Consider the following 13,529-nt stretch of genomic DNA (forward strand, 5'->3'; position numbering starts at 1 on the left):
CTGAATCACTTAACTGCTTGTCCAACTATATAGTTTTTCCCTCTAAAGTGGGGGTTCTTTTCCACTCTAGGGCTGGGGACAGTCTTCATGATGTCAACACTCCCCAAAGTGCCTGCAAGATGTTGTGTGTTGGTATGACCTGAATGATGTGTCCCCACCCCTGAAATCCCGGTGTTGAAACCTAACCCCCAAGCTGATGCATTAGGAGCTGTGGCCTTGGCGGGGAGGGTGAGGAGCTCACGTGGGCAGAGCTCTCACAAATGGGAATACACACCTTTATAAAACAGATCCTTGGAGAGTCTTATGCCCTATTCCACCATGTGGGGACACACAAGATGGTGGCCTTCTGCAACCTGGAAGGGGGCCCTCACCAGAGCCTGGTCCTGTGACAGACTCCTCAGACTTCCAGCTTCCAGAATGATGATGGGTAATTCTGTGGTTTATATGTCACCCAACCCGTGGCATTTTGTTATAGCCTCCCCGAAGAACTGACATGTGAATGCACAAACTTCTCGTGCCCACAGCTTTGCTGGAGTCTCAAGGAAGACTGGACTGGTGGTCCTTGCACGTGTCACATGGTAACCCAAGTGCCCTGCATGTGTGCACAGCCCACAGCCGTGTCCTCATGCCCAGAAACCTCCAGGAGCATCATTAACAAGCTTCTCTTATCCTTCCTCTTTACAAAAACAAACTTCAAAAACTCCATCATCCATTTAGTTACTCTGAAAAGTCTATCTTAGAGCCTAGAGCCTGGGAGTGTCAGAGAGCTAGTTAAATTTTTAATCAACTCTGAAGGAGAGTGTTGACAAAGAGACCTTTTCAAAGGTGAGTGGCTGCTGACACGCTCAGAAAACAGCTGTCAAAGGGACACCTGTGGGCGGGTCTCCGCCTCTTTGGCCTCAAGAAAAATGGAGACTCCAGGGCTGACCCATGGTGGGGTCCTCAAGGCTCACCTATTTGTGTTTAGGCCTCTGCAGGAAGCTGTGGGGAAACTGAGTGACACTGGAGCCATCAGGCAGGGAAGCAAGGTCTCAGGAACTCTCGGGCAGAATCACGTCTGGAGAATATCTAATTCAAGGGGTGCCCTCTCCTAGCTAACCCCTCAAGTTCAGGCTCAGCTCCCCAGATGGAAGGGACCAGCTTGAGCCAGACAGCCTCCGGGAGATGGGTGTGGCTTGCCAGATGCCAATCAGCCTGTTTACTGCAAGACCCTGCTGCCCAAGAAGCAAGCACCAAACCAGACTCCTCCCAGCGGAGCCTTACCCCTGCCTTGGAGGTGCCCCCCTACTTTCTAGTTGTTCAGTTCCGGCTCCTATCAGGACTGGAAGGCCCATCAGGCGCTCTGCTTTTTTAAATCCCATCTCCGGCTTTATCTTTTTTTCTTATGGATTATTTCAGACATTTTATTTTCCTAGGCGACTCGCACCTCCTGGGCAGGAACCTGCTCTGATGGTTTCAGATGGGGCCGTGGGCTTAAACAGGATCCCTGTGCCAATCATTCTCAACGCACAGCTCCAGCCAGACTCGCCCCCAACCCCAACTGTGTACCTCGCCGTCTAGTCGGCATCTCCACCTGAAGTCTAACAGCCACCCAAATCCACTATTTTGTTCAGCTTTTTTTTTGCTTTGACTAAAAGACCAACTAGAACAATAGTCGGAGAGGAAAAGTTCATGTGGGGCTCACAATTTCAGAGATCTCGGTCCATAGAAGGCTGGCTCCATCCCTTGGGGCTGGAGATGAGGTAGATCATGGTGGAAGAGTGTGGTGGAGTGTGGTGGAGGGAAGCAGCTCACGTGATGATCAGGAAGACAGAGACAGAGAGACTCCACTGGCCAGATACAAACTCCAAAAGTGCACCCCCAGGGACCCGCCTCCTCCAGCCACACCCTGCCTGGCCTTTGGTGACCACTCGGTGAATCACACCAGGGGATTAACTCACTGATCGGGTTAAGATTCTCATAAGCCAATCATTTCCCCTCTGAATCTTCTGGCACTGTCTCACACATGAGCTTCCAGGGACAACTGACATCTGAGCCATAACATTCCCCCCCTGGCTCCCGAACTCATGCTCATCCCACAGAGCAAAATAGATTTGGTCCATTTACAAGAGCGCCCCTCGTCTCCATGATTCAAGATTGGCCAAAACCTCAAGTCCGCAGTCTCCTCTGAGACTCGGGGCGAGCTTGCTTCTCGAGCTCCTGTAAAAAGCAAAAGTGACTTACAAATACCCAAAATATAAAGGTTCAGAGTAAACATTCCCATTCACAAAAACAGGGGCACAGAAAGAAGGAATGGGACCAAAGCAAGAATGACATCAGCTGGTCAAATAAGTCCCTTAGCTCCACAGATCTGGCACCTGAGGCCCCTGTGGCCTTACTGGTTGCAGCCCAGGTGGCCTTTCTGTTGGCTTGTCTTGCTCCATTCCTGAAGCCTTTCTCAGCAGCTGTCCCATGGTACCGGCATTTCTTAATTCTGGGTCTCTGCTGCAGCTCTGACTGCCTCACCCCTCCATGCACTGCCCTCTCAGGAGGTGCCCACGGGGACTCCAACCCTGCTGCACTTGCCTGGCCTCCCAGGCCTTCCTTCGACATCTTGGTGCAAGCCTCCATGACCCCCTAACTCCAGCATCCTGCATTCCTGCAGAACCAGCACCACTTGGTTGAGGCCAAGGTCTGCTGCCATCTCAAGCAGTAGCCAAACCTCCAGGGACCCTGGCTGCAGGGGCCTCACAGTGTCTGGATGGCTGAGCATGTTGAGAAAACTTCCTAGGACCCCCTATGCAAGAAGGTGCCCCATTGATTTCTTCAAGAGAATTTTTACTTCCTCTAGTTTGAGATAAGTATGGTGTTGCCAGCTCTTGAAATGCCCTCAAACCATCTTTTTTACCATCTCTGGGCAGAGTCTTCAGCACTGTGTTAGTGGCTACAATGTCTCTAACAACTGCACCTTCCTTAGACGGAGTTTCACTTTAATTTTCAAGTCCAAGTTTTTCAAATCTTTCTGCTCTGCTTTCTGCTCCTGGAAAATCACCATAAATTTGGCCAAAAGCCACCAGCAATATCCATGGCACTGTCTGAATAGAACACTGTCTAGAAACCTCTTCCACCAGATTAAGAAGCCCATTGCTTTTAAAAATCAACCTCACAAAAAGTTGTGTGGACACGGGCAAAACGCAGACTGCTTTTCGGCTAGAACATAACACGAATGGACTCTAATCCAATTACCAACAGTGTCCTCCTTTTCCTCTAAACCCTCTTGAGCCCTGTCTTCACTATTGGCACCTGGTCTTCTGGGCTCCCACCAGCATTGGCCATTAAGCTCAGCTTACAACAACCTAAAGTATTTCCAGCTTGCACTGCTAAGCATCTCAAAATTCCTCCCAATTCCAAAAAGCTCCAAAAGCTTCTGAAACACGTGGTCAGGTTGGTCACAGCAACAAGGCCACTTTTGAGTACCAGTGTCTGTTTCAGTAGCTTTTTTGATGCTGTGACTAGAAGACCTGACAAGAACAACTTTAGAGGAGGACAAGATTATTCTGGGCCCCACAGTTTCAGAGGTCTCAATCCACAGATAGTGGGTTCATTGCTCTGTGCTCCAGGCTAGGCTGAATATCAGGGTGGCAGAGGGGAGCAGCTCACATGGTGACCAGGAGCCGAGAAAGGTCTCCACTCGCCAAACACAACACATGTGCCACAGAGCACGCCCCCATGACCCACCTCCTCCAGCCACACCCTACCCACCATCAGTTACCACTCGGTCCCTTCAGGGGATGGATTCATGGATTGGGTTAAGGCTGTCAATCATTTCTCCTCTAAACCTCCTTCCCTCTCTCACTCAGGAGCTTTGGGGCAACTCCTAATATCTAAACCATGACACTCTCCCTCCATGACCAACTCGCGGACCTTCCCAGTCCTGCCCCGTGGCCCTCCTCCTCTCAGCCAACCACAGCACCACCCTGGAGCAGATCAGCCCTGAGCCTCTGCACCCTCCCGACTCATCTTCTCTCACGTCCAGTCCTTCAACAAATCCCGTTGGCCCCACCCAGAATGGGACCCCTTCTTTCCACCTCTGCCCTGGCCTGAGCCATGGCTGTCTCTGTCCTAGATTCTGCAATGGCTTCCACCTGGGTCCCCCTGCTTCCATCCTCACCTGTCCTGGGTCTGGTCTCAATTCAGCACCTGGACAGAGCCCGTTCAAGCTCAGATTGAGCCATATGCTCCTCCATTAAAACCCTGCCATGGCTTCTCACCCACAGAGCAAAACTGGAAGTCCCTTAAGGCCTCCGAGTTCCAGCTAAGGGAACATCATGTTCCTCACTCTCCTAGTACCTCTGTTCTCTCCCCACGGCTCTACATTCTGTGGCCGTACTGGACGCCTGCCACTCTCCACAGGTGCCAGGCAAGCTCCTGCCGCAGGATCTTAGCATAGGCTACCATTTCCTCTGCCTGCGGAGCAGGTAAGGGATGGGTAACTGTGAACTCCTGAGGATGTGGGAAATAAATCACCTGGGGTGCTCCCTGGAGAAAGTGAGTGCTCAAGCCCAGGTTTCTAACCAGTGATGGTCAGAAGCTGAGGGACTGAGAATGGAGGGAGCCGTGGAGGAATGGCAGGCAGGACTGTCACCAACGCCATCCTGGCTCACGAGGTCCAAGCACTGTACAGAAAGCTTTGTGGGTATTTGACATATCATTTAATTCTCAAATAAGCCAGGCATAGCTTCACTCGCATCTCATCAATGAGAAAACCAAGGTTCAGGGAGTTCAAGCAATTTGTGGAGACAGACTTGTCAGTGGGTGGCAGAGCCAGAATTCCAACAAGTGCCCCCGGAGCTTGGTTCCTCCGTGAGCTTAGTTTTATATATTTTTATTCTTACTACATACAACAACTCCAGAAGAAACATACATTAATTCTGAAATAGAAACATCAAAAGTCCCTCCCCCATTAAAATAAATCCAAGGACACAAAACAAATCACTCTTCAATGCTAAAGAGAAAAAGATCAGTGCTGCCATTTCACAGAGGAGAGTAAGTGAAATATCAGGGTCAAACCTGATTGAATTCAATCCTTTCAAAAAGCATCCCACAGAGCGGCAGATATCCCATTTATAAAACACCCCGTCCCCATGATGATCGTCCCATTGAGGACACCATACACGTGGCCATTGGGTACCAAGCATGTAAAGGGACTCGTGGGAAGAATGGCAGAAGGTATTTAAAGGGAGGTTTATTTGGTGTTGGGGGTGGGGGCTTCCGGGGATTGAACTCAGGGCCCTCAACCACTGAGCCCCTTCCCCAGCCCCATTTGGTATTTTATTTAGAGACAGGATCTCGCTGAGTTGCTTAGCATCTCACCTTTGCCAAGGCTGGCTTTGAACTCACCATCCTCCTGTCTCGGCCTCCCTTTAGGGAAGTTTTAACCCAGGACGACGCACCCATCAATGAATAACTAGAAGCCAAGGGAGAAAGCTCCGCAGCCCCTCCCCCAGGAAGGACCCAAACCGCCCAATCCCTTTCCAGCCAGAGAAGGGGGCCCAGATCCGGGGAGAGCTCACCTGGAATGTTGTGGATGGTGATGGCCAGGATGAGCAGCAGGATCCTCCTCCAGCTGCTGCCGCTGGGCTGGGCTGGGCTCCCCTGGGAAGGCGCCAGGTGGGCAGGGCCCTCGGGAAGGCTGGCGGCTACAGCCTTCCTCCTCTGGTAGGCCTCGCCGTTCTCGCTCTTGTCTGAACAAAGAGAGCAGGGGGGAAAGAGGCTTTGAAAATGTGCAGGTGGACCCCTGAGCAAGGGGCCCAAGAGGAAGTGCCCGGCAGAAAACGTTCTGCTTCCAGACTGCAGCAGACCCGGCGTCCTGACGGCCATTCGCCCCCTCACACAGTCATCCAGCTAACACCCTTCAAATGCACGTTCAGGGCCCAGGCAGAGGTACTAGGAAGGTGAGGAAGATGAAGATGTGCCCCCATGATGCCTGCTGAGACCCTGGATGGTGACACCAACAAGGAGCACAAACTCTGGAACCAGATCACGTGGTTTGCTTCCTGACGGCCTCTCCTAGCTGTGTGGCACTAAAATAGCTGTCAACCTCTGTGCGCTGTAGTTTTTGATTCATAAAAAAAATCAACCACAGTACAGATTTCAACGTGGTTCTACAAGGATTCAGTGAGGGAATGCAGAAGGTTCTGGAATATATGGACGTGTTGATTGCTATCGTGGGTGCTGTTCTCACTCTCCCCCCCAGCCCTAGAGAACTGCAGGCCCTGTGGCCCCACCCCTTCCCTGGTCACCCGCCTCACAGGGACCAATTCAGGTGCCAGACTCGGCCCATCATGCCCCCTCCCCAGGGAGACCAGGGGACTCCTGTGCTGTTGGGGGGGGGGGGCTGGAAGGTCATGTGACAGAGGCAGCTATGCCAGGATGGACCGAGGTGGCAGGTGGACATCAGCCAGCAGGGAAGGGAGGCTGCGCTGACCCCTGGAGGTGGAGAGACAACTGCCCAGCTCCCGCAGGCACGGGGGCCAGCTCACCACCCAGCCCTGGGGTGTCAGGCGCCGACCCTCCCTGTACAGACTCCCTCTTTGGTTGATTTTGGGTCCTTTCCTGGACCTGCACCCCCAGGCACCCCAGGTTATTCCTTTCTACCCCCCACTGGGGAGGGGGCGGGCTGAATCAGGGAAAAGGAGGCGGCAGAGCATCAGGCTCTGGCTCCCAGGGTGGCACAGCTGTGGGGGCCTCCACTGTGACGGGCAGCGGAGCCTGGTGGGCTTCATCGGCTGTCAGACAGGTGCCCAGAGCAAACCGCATGGCCCCAGGCAGCACTCAGCCCTGCGCCTTCTCTCAGAGGATGTGGTTTCCCTTTCTGGTGGCCCTGGATGGCACCAGGGCCTTCCGCCTACTGGGCCGGCGCTCTGCCACAGAGCCACACCCCAGCCCTCCCAAGGGCTCATCAGCGCCCTTCACTCTCGAGTGTCCCCGTCTGGGGGATCCATTCTATGTCCCCGGCCGTGGCACTTGCAGAAGCCTCGTGTGTGGGCTTGCCAGGGACAGCGTGACAGCCCTGGCTGGGGACCCTGGAGTGCAGACACTCCACTCACAGGACGTCCAGGGAAGGAACGGCTCCACCTGAGCCAGGAGCTGGAGGAAAACTTGTCTCAAGAAACAGGAGCCACCTGAGCCTCCTTGGCCTCCACCCACAGTGGGCAGGTGGGTGGCCCAGCCCCTGTCCCCAGGGCACTGAAGCCGGGTTTGACTCATCCCCTGGGGCTCTGCTTTAAAGAGCAGATCCCACCACAGGAACTAAGTGCACCTGGGATTCCCTTCAGGTGACCACCCGGCAAGACAGGAACGGATAGGAACACTGCTGCTCTGTATTTCAAAGACAATAAAAGGGGAGACACTCCCTTCTTTTGAAAATCATTGTGTCTCCTGGAATCCAGCAAATGCAGCTGGAAGACCAAGAAGGTGCCAAAGCAGGTGGACCCTCTGCTGCTGGGCTCTCAGCCAGCTCGCCCGCTCGGTGCCAGCCTGCAGTGGCCAGAAGGCCCAGCTCACAGCACTGGCCCCTGGAGAATGTGACCATCTCAAGTGGACAGCCACTGCTCTCAGGCTGTCTGGGTGGCAACACACGACACGTGAGGTGTTGTGCACACAGATACATGCATGTGGGCACCTGTGAGTGGCACGTGGGACCCTCTTTCTGGACGGGGACACCAGGCAGCCCCTTGCCTTTTGTGTATGTGTGTTTCAGTTACTGGAGGACTCAGAGGCTGGTGGGGAAATGACTAAGCACTCGGACAGCAAGCCCAAGAGTACTGGGCACAGGAGCACGGAGCCCACAGCAGCGCACTCAGCTCTCTCCTGGATTGAGCTCCCCACGTCCCCTCTAAGTGCACTGGCTGGCCTAACTTCTCTTTAAGTGGCAGCTGATTGTTTTTTGCTCCTTATCTTTTCCTTTACAGATTTTATAACTTGAGAGCCGACAGACAGGAAGGCAGGTTAACTCCTTACATCTGGGGACCAGGAACACACACTCTGTAGCAAGCCTAGGGCTGCACTTGCCATCACCAATGTCACAAGAACATCTGACCCCAGACCCAGGCAGGTGATACACAGAAAGCCACAAAGGTGGGCGGAGCCACTGGCAGGGCCAGCCCCCCACTGTGTCTAACAGGGACACGGAGCCTCGTGAAGAATTGTTAACCAAAGCGAAGATGTGCTCCTGGGCTCGAGGTCCAACACCTGAAGACTGACATCCATGTCTTCCCTTGAGGCAAACAGGAGGGCGGGACACCCAAGGCCCTCGTGAAAGTTAAATAAGCCACCACCTGGTAGCAGCCACTCATGAGTCTGCAAGGAGGAAGCCTGGTCCAAATGAACCGTCATGGACAGCCAGGTGCACCTGGAGCAGCCCACCTTCCTGGTAGGGCTACTTGGAGCACTGCCTATGGGCAGAGGATGACCAGTGTGTGGGGCTGAGTGCCCGTGGGCGTGTGCCAGAGGGGAGTGACGAGGACCACACGAGAGTTCCTGAAAACAGGGGGCGGGACCTTGCCACAGCATGTGTGCTCCTGTAGGCACAACCACCTCAGAGGTTGGGAATCCCTGCCCTGTTACCTGCTGGCCCCGAGATCTTCCCCAGTGGTGCCAAGTCATCTTGAAGAACAAGGTCATAACCCACTCTCCAGCAAGGCATACACACGCGATTTTGAAACAACATTTGACTCCTTGTGGATTGGAGGACCTCAGGCTGGGAATATCGTGGGAGTCAAATTCCCCTGCAGTGGTGACTGTCCCTCATCATGGGTGGACACAGGCGTATGAGCACACTGTCCCTGGGACAGTGGGACTATCTAAGTCCATCTCTGGAGACCGATGCTCAGGCCTCCAACAAGACCTGGCAGTGCTAATTAACCCATCAGCAGCTGGGGGGAGGTGGGGAGCTCCAGTAGCACCGCCAGCCGCCACTGGAGGCGATTCGGCTGGATCAGCACAAGGAGGCAAATATTCACCTGCCAAGTGCAGACAACTCCCCAGGAAGATACTTCCTTTCTAAACCCCTGGTGTGAAAGATACAATGAAGAGAAGCCTGCGGTGTTCACTATGGACCAGGGGTGCACAAACCACGCCCCAGGGCCAATCAAAGGCAGGGAAGGCGAGCGTCTGATCACTCAGTCTTCTTTCCTTCTTGTTGCCCAGAGAATCGGCATCATTTAGGGGGAGAAACAGAATTACCAACGTGAGTTGCAAGGATGTTTGCAGAGAATTTGGTTTTGGTCTTTAATAATAAATGGGATTAGAAGGACTTTCCTTATGACTAACACTGAATTTGAACATGAAGTGATTACTCAACAGTGGCTCGTGTTGACCATGCATCTAAGAAACTAAGGCCCATGGACACCGTCTTGACTGTCACATGGAAACTTGAGGCAGAGCCAGGGAAGCTCTCCTGATCCCAGCAGAAGACCCCCTCATTCCAAGACACCCCAAACTAAAGCCCACGGCAGTCTCCAAACTATCCACAGCTGCCACCATTCCCTTTTGGCAGAGCTATAAAAATATAACTCCACTGAAGCGCATTTTCCAGAGACAACAGGGCCCTGGAGATCTAATGCAGTTGCTTTCATTGTCCAGCTCATGCATGGTGATGCTCTGTGAGTCAGTGACGCCGTGGTCGGGGGAACTGACAAGGGACCCCACCGTCTGCTATTAGTCATAAAGCTGCACTTGGGAGATGCAGGCTCTGTGCCTCAGTTTCCTTGTTGTGTAAAATGGAACCAATGAGTCATTCCTACTTAGTGAGGTTGTGAGTTAAAACATGTGGGCGCACTGTCCAAACGCTAGGCTCACAGAGCACAATTCATGCTACAGTTTCCTATTCTGCTGTTTCACTTTAAACTATGGAAATATTTTCTAAATGTCTGAGTTTCTGTGACTCTGACTAGTAATGGCTCTAGAGCATTTACTTATATGAACCCTTATTTGCAAAACAGTTTCTTTTCCTCTTCACGTTCAGTCGTCTTTTTCTCTCCCAAGTGCTAAAAAAATGCAGTACCAGTCTCAGGCCACTTGGGGGCATACTCTTTCTGCTCCCTCCCACTGGTAATGGGAATTCACTTGGAAAAGCTGCTTCTACATATGACATCAGGCTCTGGTTCTTTGTATTACAACTTCATGAATCATACATGCCACTGGGACATGTAAAGTGGGCTGAACCTACCCCAGGAAATGGAGCTCAGCACATGGGGAGCTGTTCTTCCTGTAGAGGGGGGGAATCTGCACAAAGACCCTTAATTCTTTCATGCACCTGGTTGTGACTAAACACCCAGCAGCAATTCATTTCCTAAAACCGAACCACGGGGAGCTGTATCCCATGTGCATTTTACAAATGGAAAGGCAAGTGCATGCATTTAAAAATGATCAAGAGAAAATCCTCCCAATTAATCCCTTGTCCCAATTCCACGTTTAATTGCTTCTTCAAATTAATTTCTACCTGGCCTTTGCAGAAAAGGGGAGGCCATCCACAAAAATGGAGACAAAAAAATGAAAGAAGTTGATTCTTAACTTTTGATCTTCTGGAGGGTGTTAGTACTTCTACTGGCTCAAAGAACAACATGGATTTTTTTAAAGGGGTGATTTTGACTCTCCAATACTTTTGCCTTAAACTTGGTCTTTAGAACCCAGTGGGAACTTGAGCCTGTGGCCCGACTGTCAGGCACAGGGAAGGTGGGCTGGCTTGCAGAGTGGCCAGAAACACAGTCTCTGGCTGAGATGGTAGAAAGAGGGAAGCAGAGTGCCGCTGATGCCTTCCCCAGAAAACCCCTTGCTTCTCTGAGTCTTACCAGGACCTATCAGTGTCCTCAAATCCTCCAGGACCCTTGGAACTACTAATACCTGGGGGCAAATGGAAAGTCCAGCCTAAAACCAACAGCAGAGCATTTCATTGTGATACACGTAATGGGCAGGGCTGGGTGGCTGCTCTACCCACTCATCTGGCCATTGGGCCAGTGACTCACAAAAAGTATCCTTGTCCTTAAGCTTGCTTATGCAAAAGTAGAAATGCATGCTAAAGCAACCTTGGGAACCTAGAAGATTACAGAAGAAAATGCAGATCACCAAGCATTGCACCATCCTCAAAATAATAGTTCCAGGTTGGTGCATTTCCTAATCCACCTTCTCAGGCAGTTTTATGGGACTGAGATGTCACCTTGCACAACAGCAGACAGCTTTGTGATCTCACTAAATGCGACATAAGAATTTCCCCATATGATTAAACACCCTTGTGTGTGTGTGTTTCAAGTGATAGAGTCTTACCTACATTATCATACCACTGGGTATTTCAACTGCTTCTAAAATTGTTTTCTTATAAATTTCACTGCAAAAACTTTAACCAGGACAAACAATCAGAAATCTGGACAAAGTTCCCAGAAGTTGAACTGCTGGCTAAAGGGCCTTGCTGCATTTTTCTAATTAACTTCCAGAAGACTCAGTGGTTTTGCAAGGCCATGGTAGAGTTCTAAAGTTCTCAGTTACTTCTTAGTACTGGGTACTTCTCATGTAAAAATGAGTGTATTCATTTATGGAGCAAATGATGTCTCCCTTAATTTGTATTTCTTTGACTACAAGAAAAGCTGGACATTTTTCAGAGTTTCAGAGGCTTATTTCTTCCCTCTTTTGTGAAATGCCCTTGGTCCAAATGAGCCCTCTTTTAAGTAACAATAACATGATTAGCTAATTCCTTACAGATGGGTAATTTTCCTGCTATCCACTTAGGTTTGTCAGTGACTAATGAGTCCTGGGCTGGGAGCAGAAGGTCTTATTGCACATCAGACTCATGTACCCACCTGTCTGGGTTGGAGTCTCAGTCCCAGTTCCTTTGAGTTTTTTTTTTTTGTTGTTGTTGTTGTTTTTTTTTAAATGTGATCTGCTTTACTTGTGACTCTATATGGTATGGTCGTGAAGACTAATTTTCTCAGATCATTCTCTCTCTCAATATTGGAACATCACTCCTTTCAAAAGCAGGAGATGGGTGACTATCTTACCCTTCCACCCCCTCCCCAAGCCTTGGGATTCTTAAAAGCTAGACAGCAGCATTGCAAACCATGCAAGGGGAGAAAGAATCTATTATGAGCACAGTCCTTGCCACAGATGCCAGATGGAAATTAAAAGACAGGATATATCCTGTCATGTACAAATTTCAGATTTAATTTTTTTCATAAGTATATCCCAAATATTGCATGGGATATACTTACACTAAAAAGTATTTATTGTGTTTTTGAAATTCAAATTTAACTAGGTATGCTGTGTTTTATCCGACACCCCCAACTGTGCCTGGATTCTATTGGGCAAGAGGAGCTGGGCAAACTGCACTCTACTGGGAAAACAGTCTCCAGGTAGACTCCATTGAGGATGCACTGCATGCACCGTGTGTGGCCTTGGGCAGGAAAAGATCCCACGGGAGAGCACAGAGACTTTGTGGGAAGCTAACTGAAGTATTTATCATGCTCAGTTTCTGACCTTTAGGCAGAGAGGCTCCCAGAGCTTAAGAAACATGATCATGAACTTATTTTCAATCTTCCTAACTATAACGCACATTGCCATTTATCACTCTAGTGGTCATAGGCCACGTGATCATCAGAAGGCCAAACGCTGCCTGTGTAAGGGCTGATTCAATTTCCTCATCTTCTCTGGAAGTACGTGTTTTCCCAGGCACTGCAAGTCACCTAGGCCTTACCTTACATGCTTATGAATAAGCAATTGCTTAGCGACGACGCAGATACAAATAGAGCTGCATAATCGGTGAAAATTAAACGAACATCAGAAGAGACAGGTTCACTATTAACGAAAGATTTCTCATCCGTTAAGCAAACCACCCACTAAAAATGTTCCTCGTTCCAAGTATTTGGGGAAAACAATTTCTACCTTCAGGCAACAGAGCCAAAACGTCCAATGATTCAAGGTCCACCTACCTGGTCTGCGGTTCTACTTTGAAGGCACAAACTGCCGTTTGGTAAACATGAACTCATTCCTGGTGAATTAACTGTCATCTAAAAATAAATCCTGGGTGGGCTCCAGGGCTGCCGCCCTGGTTCTTCCCTGCCCACCCTGAGCGTGCATGGTCAGTACAAATGCCCCATGAGGGAGGGGCCCTGGAGTTTTTGCAGGACCCACCAGCAAAGAGCGTCTGCTTCAAAAAGTCCCTGGGGGGGGATCCAACATGGCGGCCGGCGAGCAAGCAGCATTTTCTATACCTCCACAGTAACAGGATCAGAGAGACACATAAATACACTTGCATGGGACCTGCTGAAGATCTTCTAACAATATTCCACGGGAAGGAGACCTGCCGATAACTAGTAAGTCTGTGTGAGGGGTCAGTTTGTCCCAGGCAACTGAATCTCGGCAACGCGGATCAGGGACACAATCCCGCCGGTCACGGCGGCGGCTGATCTGGGCCCAGGGACACAATCCCGCCGGTCACGGAGGCGGCTGATCTGGGCCCAGGGACACAATCCCGCCGGTCACGGCGGCGGCTGATCTGG

The 13,529-nt window shown here is 50.9% G+C and overlaps 1 protein-coding gene across 2 annotated transcripts in view; it reads right to left on the minus strand.

Moving 5' to 3' along the window:
• Nucleotides 1-13,529, minus strand: part of Slc39a11 (solute carrier family 39 member 11) — a 328,353-nt gene that overhangs the window by 134,493 nt on the left and 180,331 nt on the right. For both annotated transcript variants that reach the window (XM_077800754.1, XM_077800753.1), the window contains exon 6: nucleotides 5,553-5,723. In XM_077800754.1, coding sequence (XP_077656880.1) covers nucleotides 5,553-5,723 — 171 coding nt within the window. The remainder of the gene's footprint in view (nucleotides 1-5,552; nucleotides 5,724-13,529) is intronic.

The sequence above is a fragment of the Urocitellus parryii genome, chromosome 7 (genome assembly GCF_045843805.1).
Source record: "Urocitellus parryii isolate mUroPar1 chromosome 7, mUroPar1.hap1, whole genome shotgun sequence".
Lineage (NCBI taxonomy): Eukaryota > Metazoa > Chordata > Mammalia > Rodentia > Sciuridae > Urocitellus > Urocitellus parryii.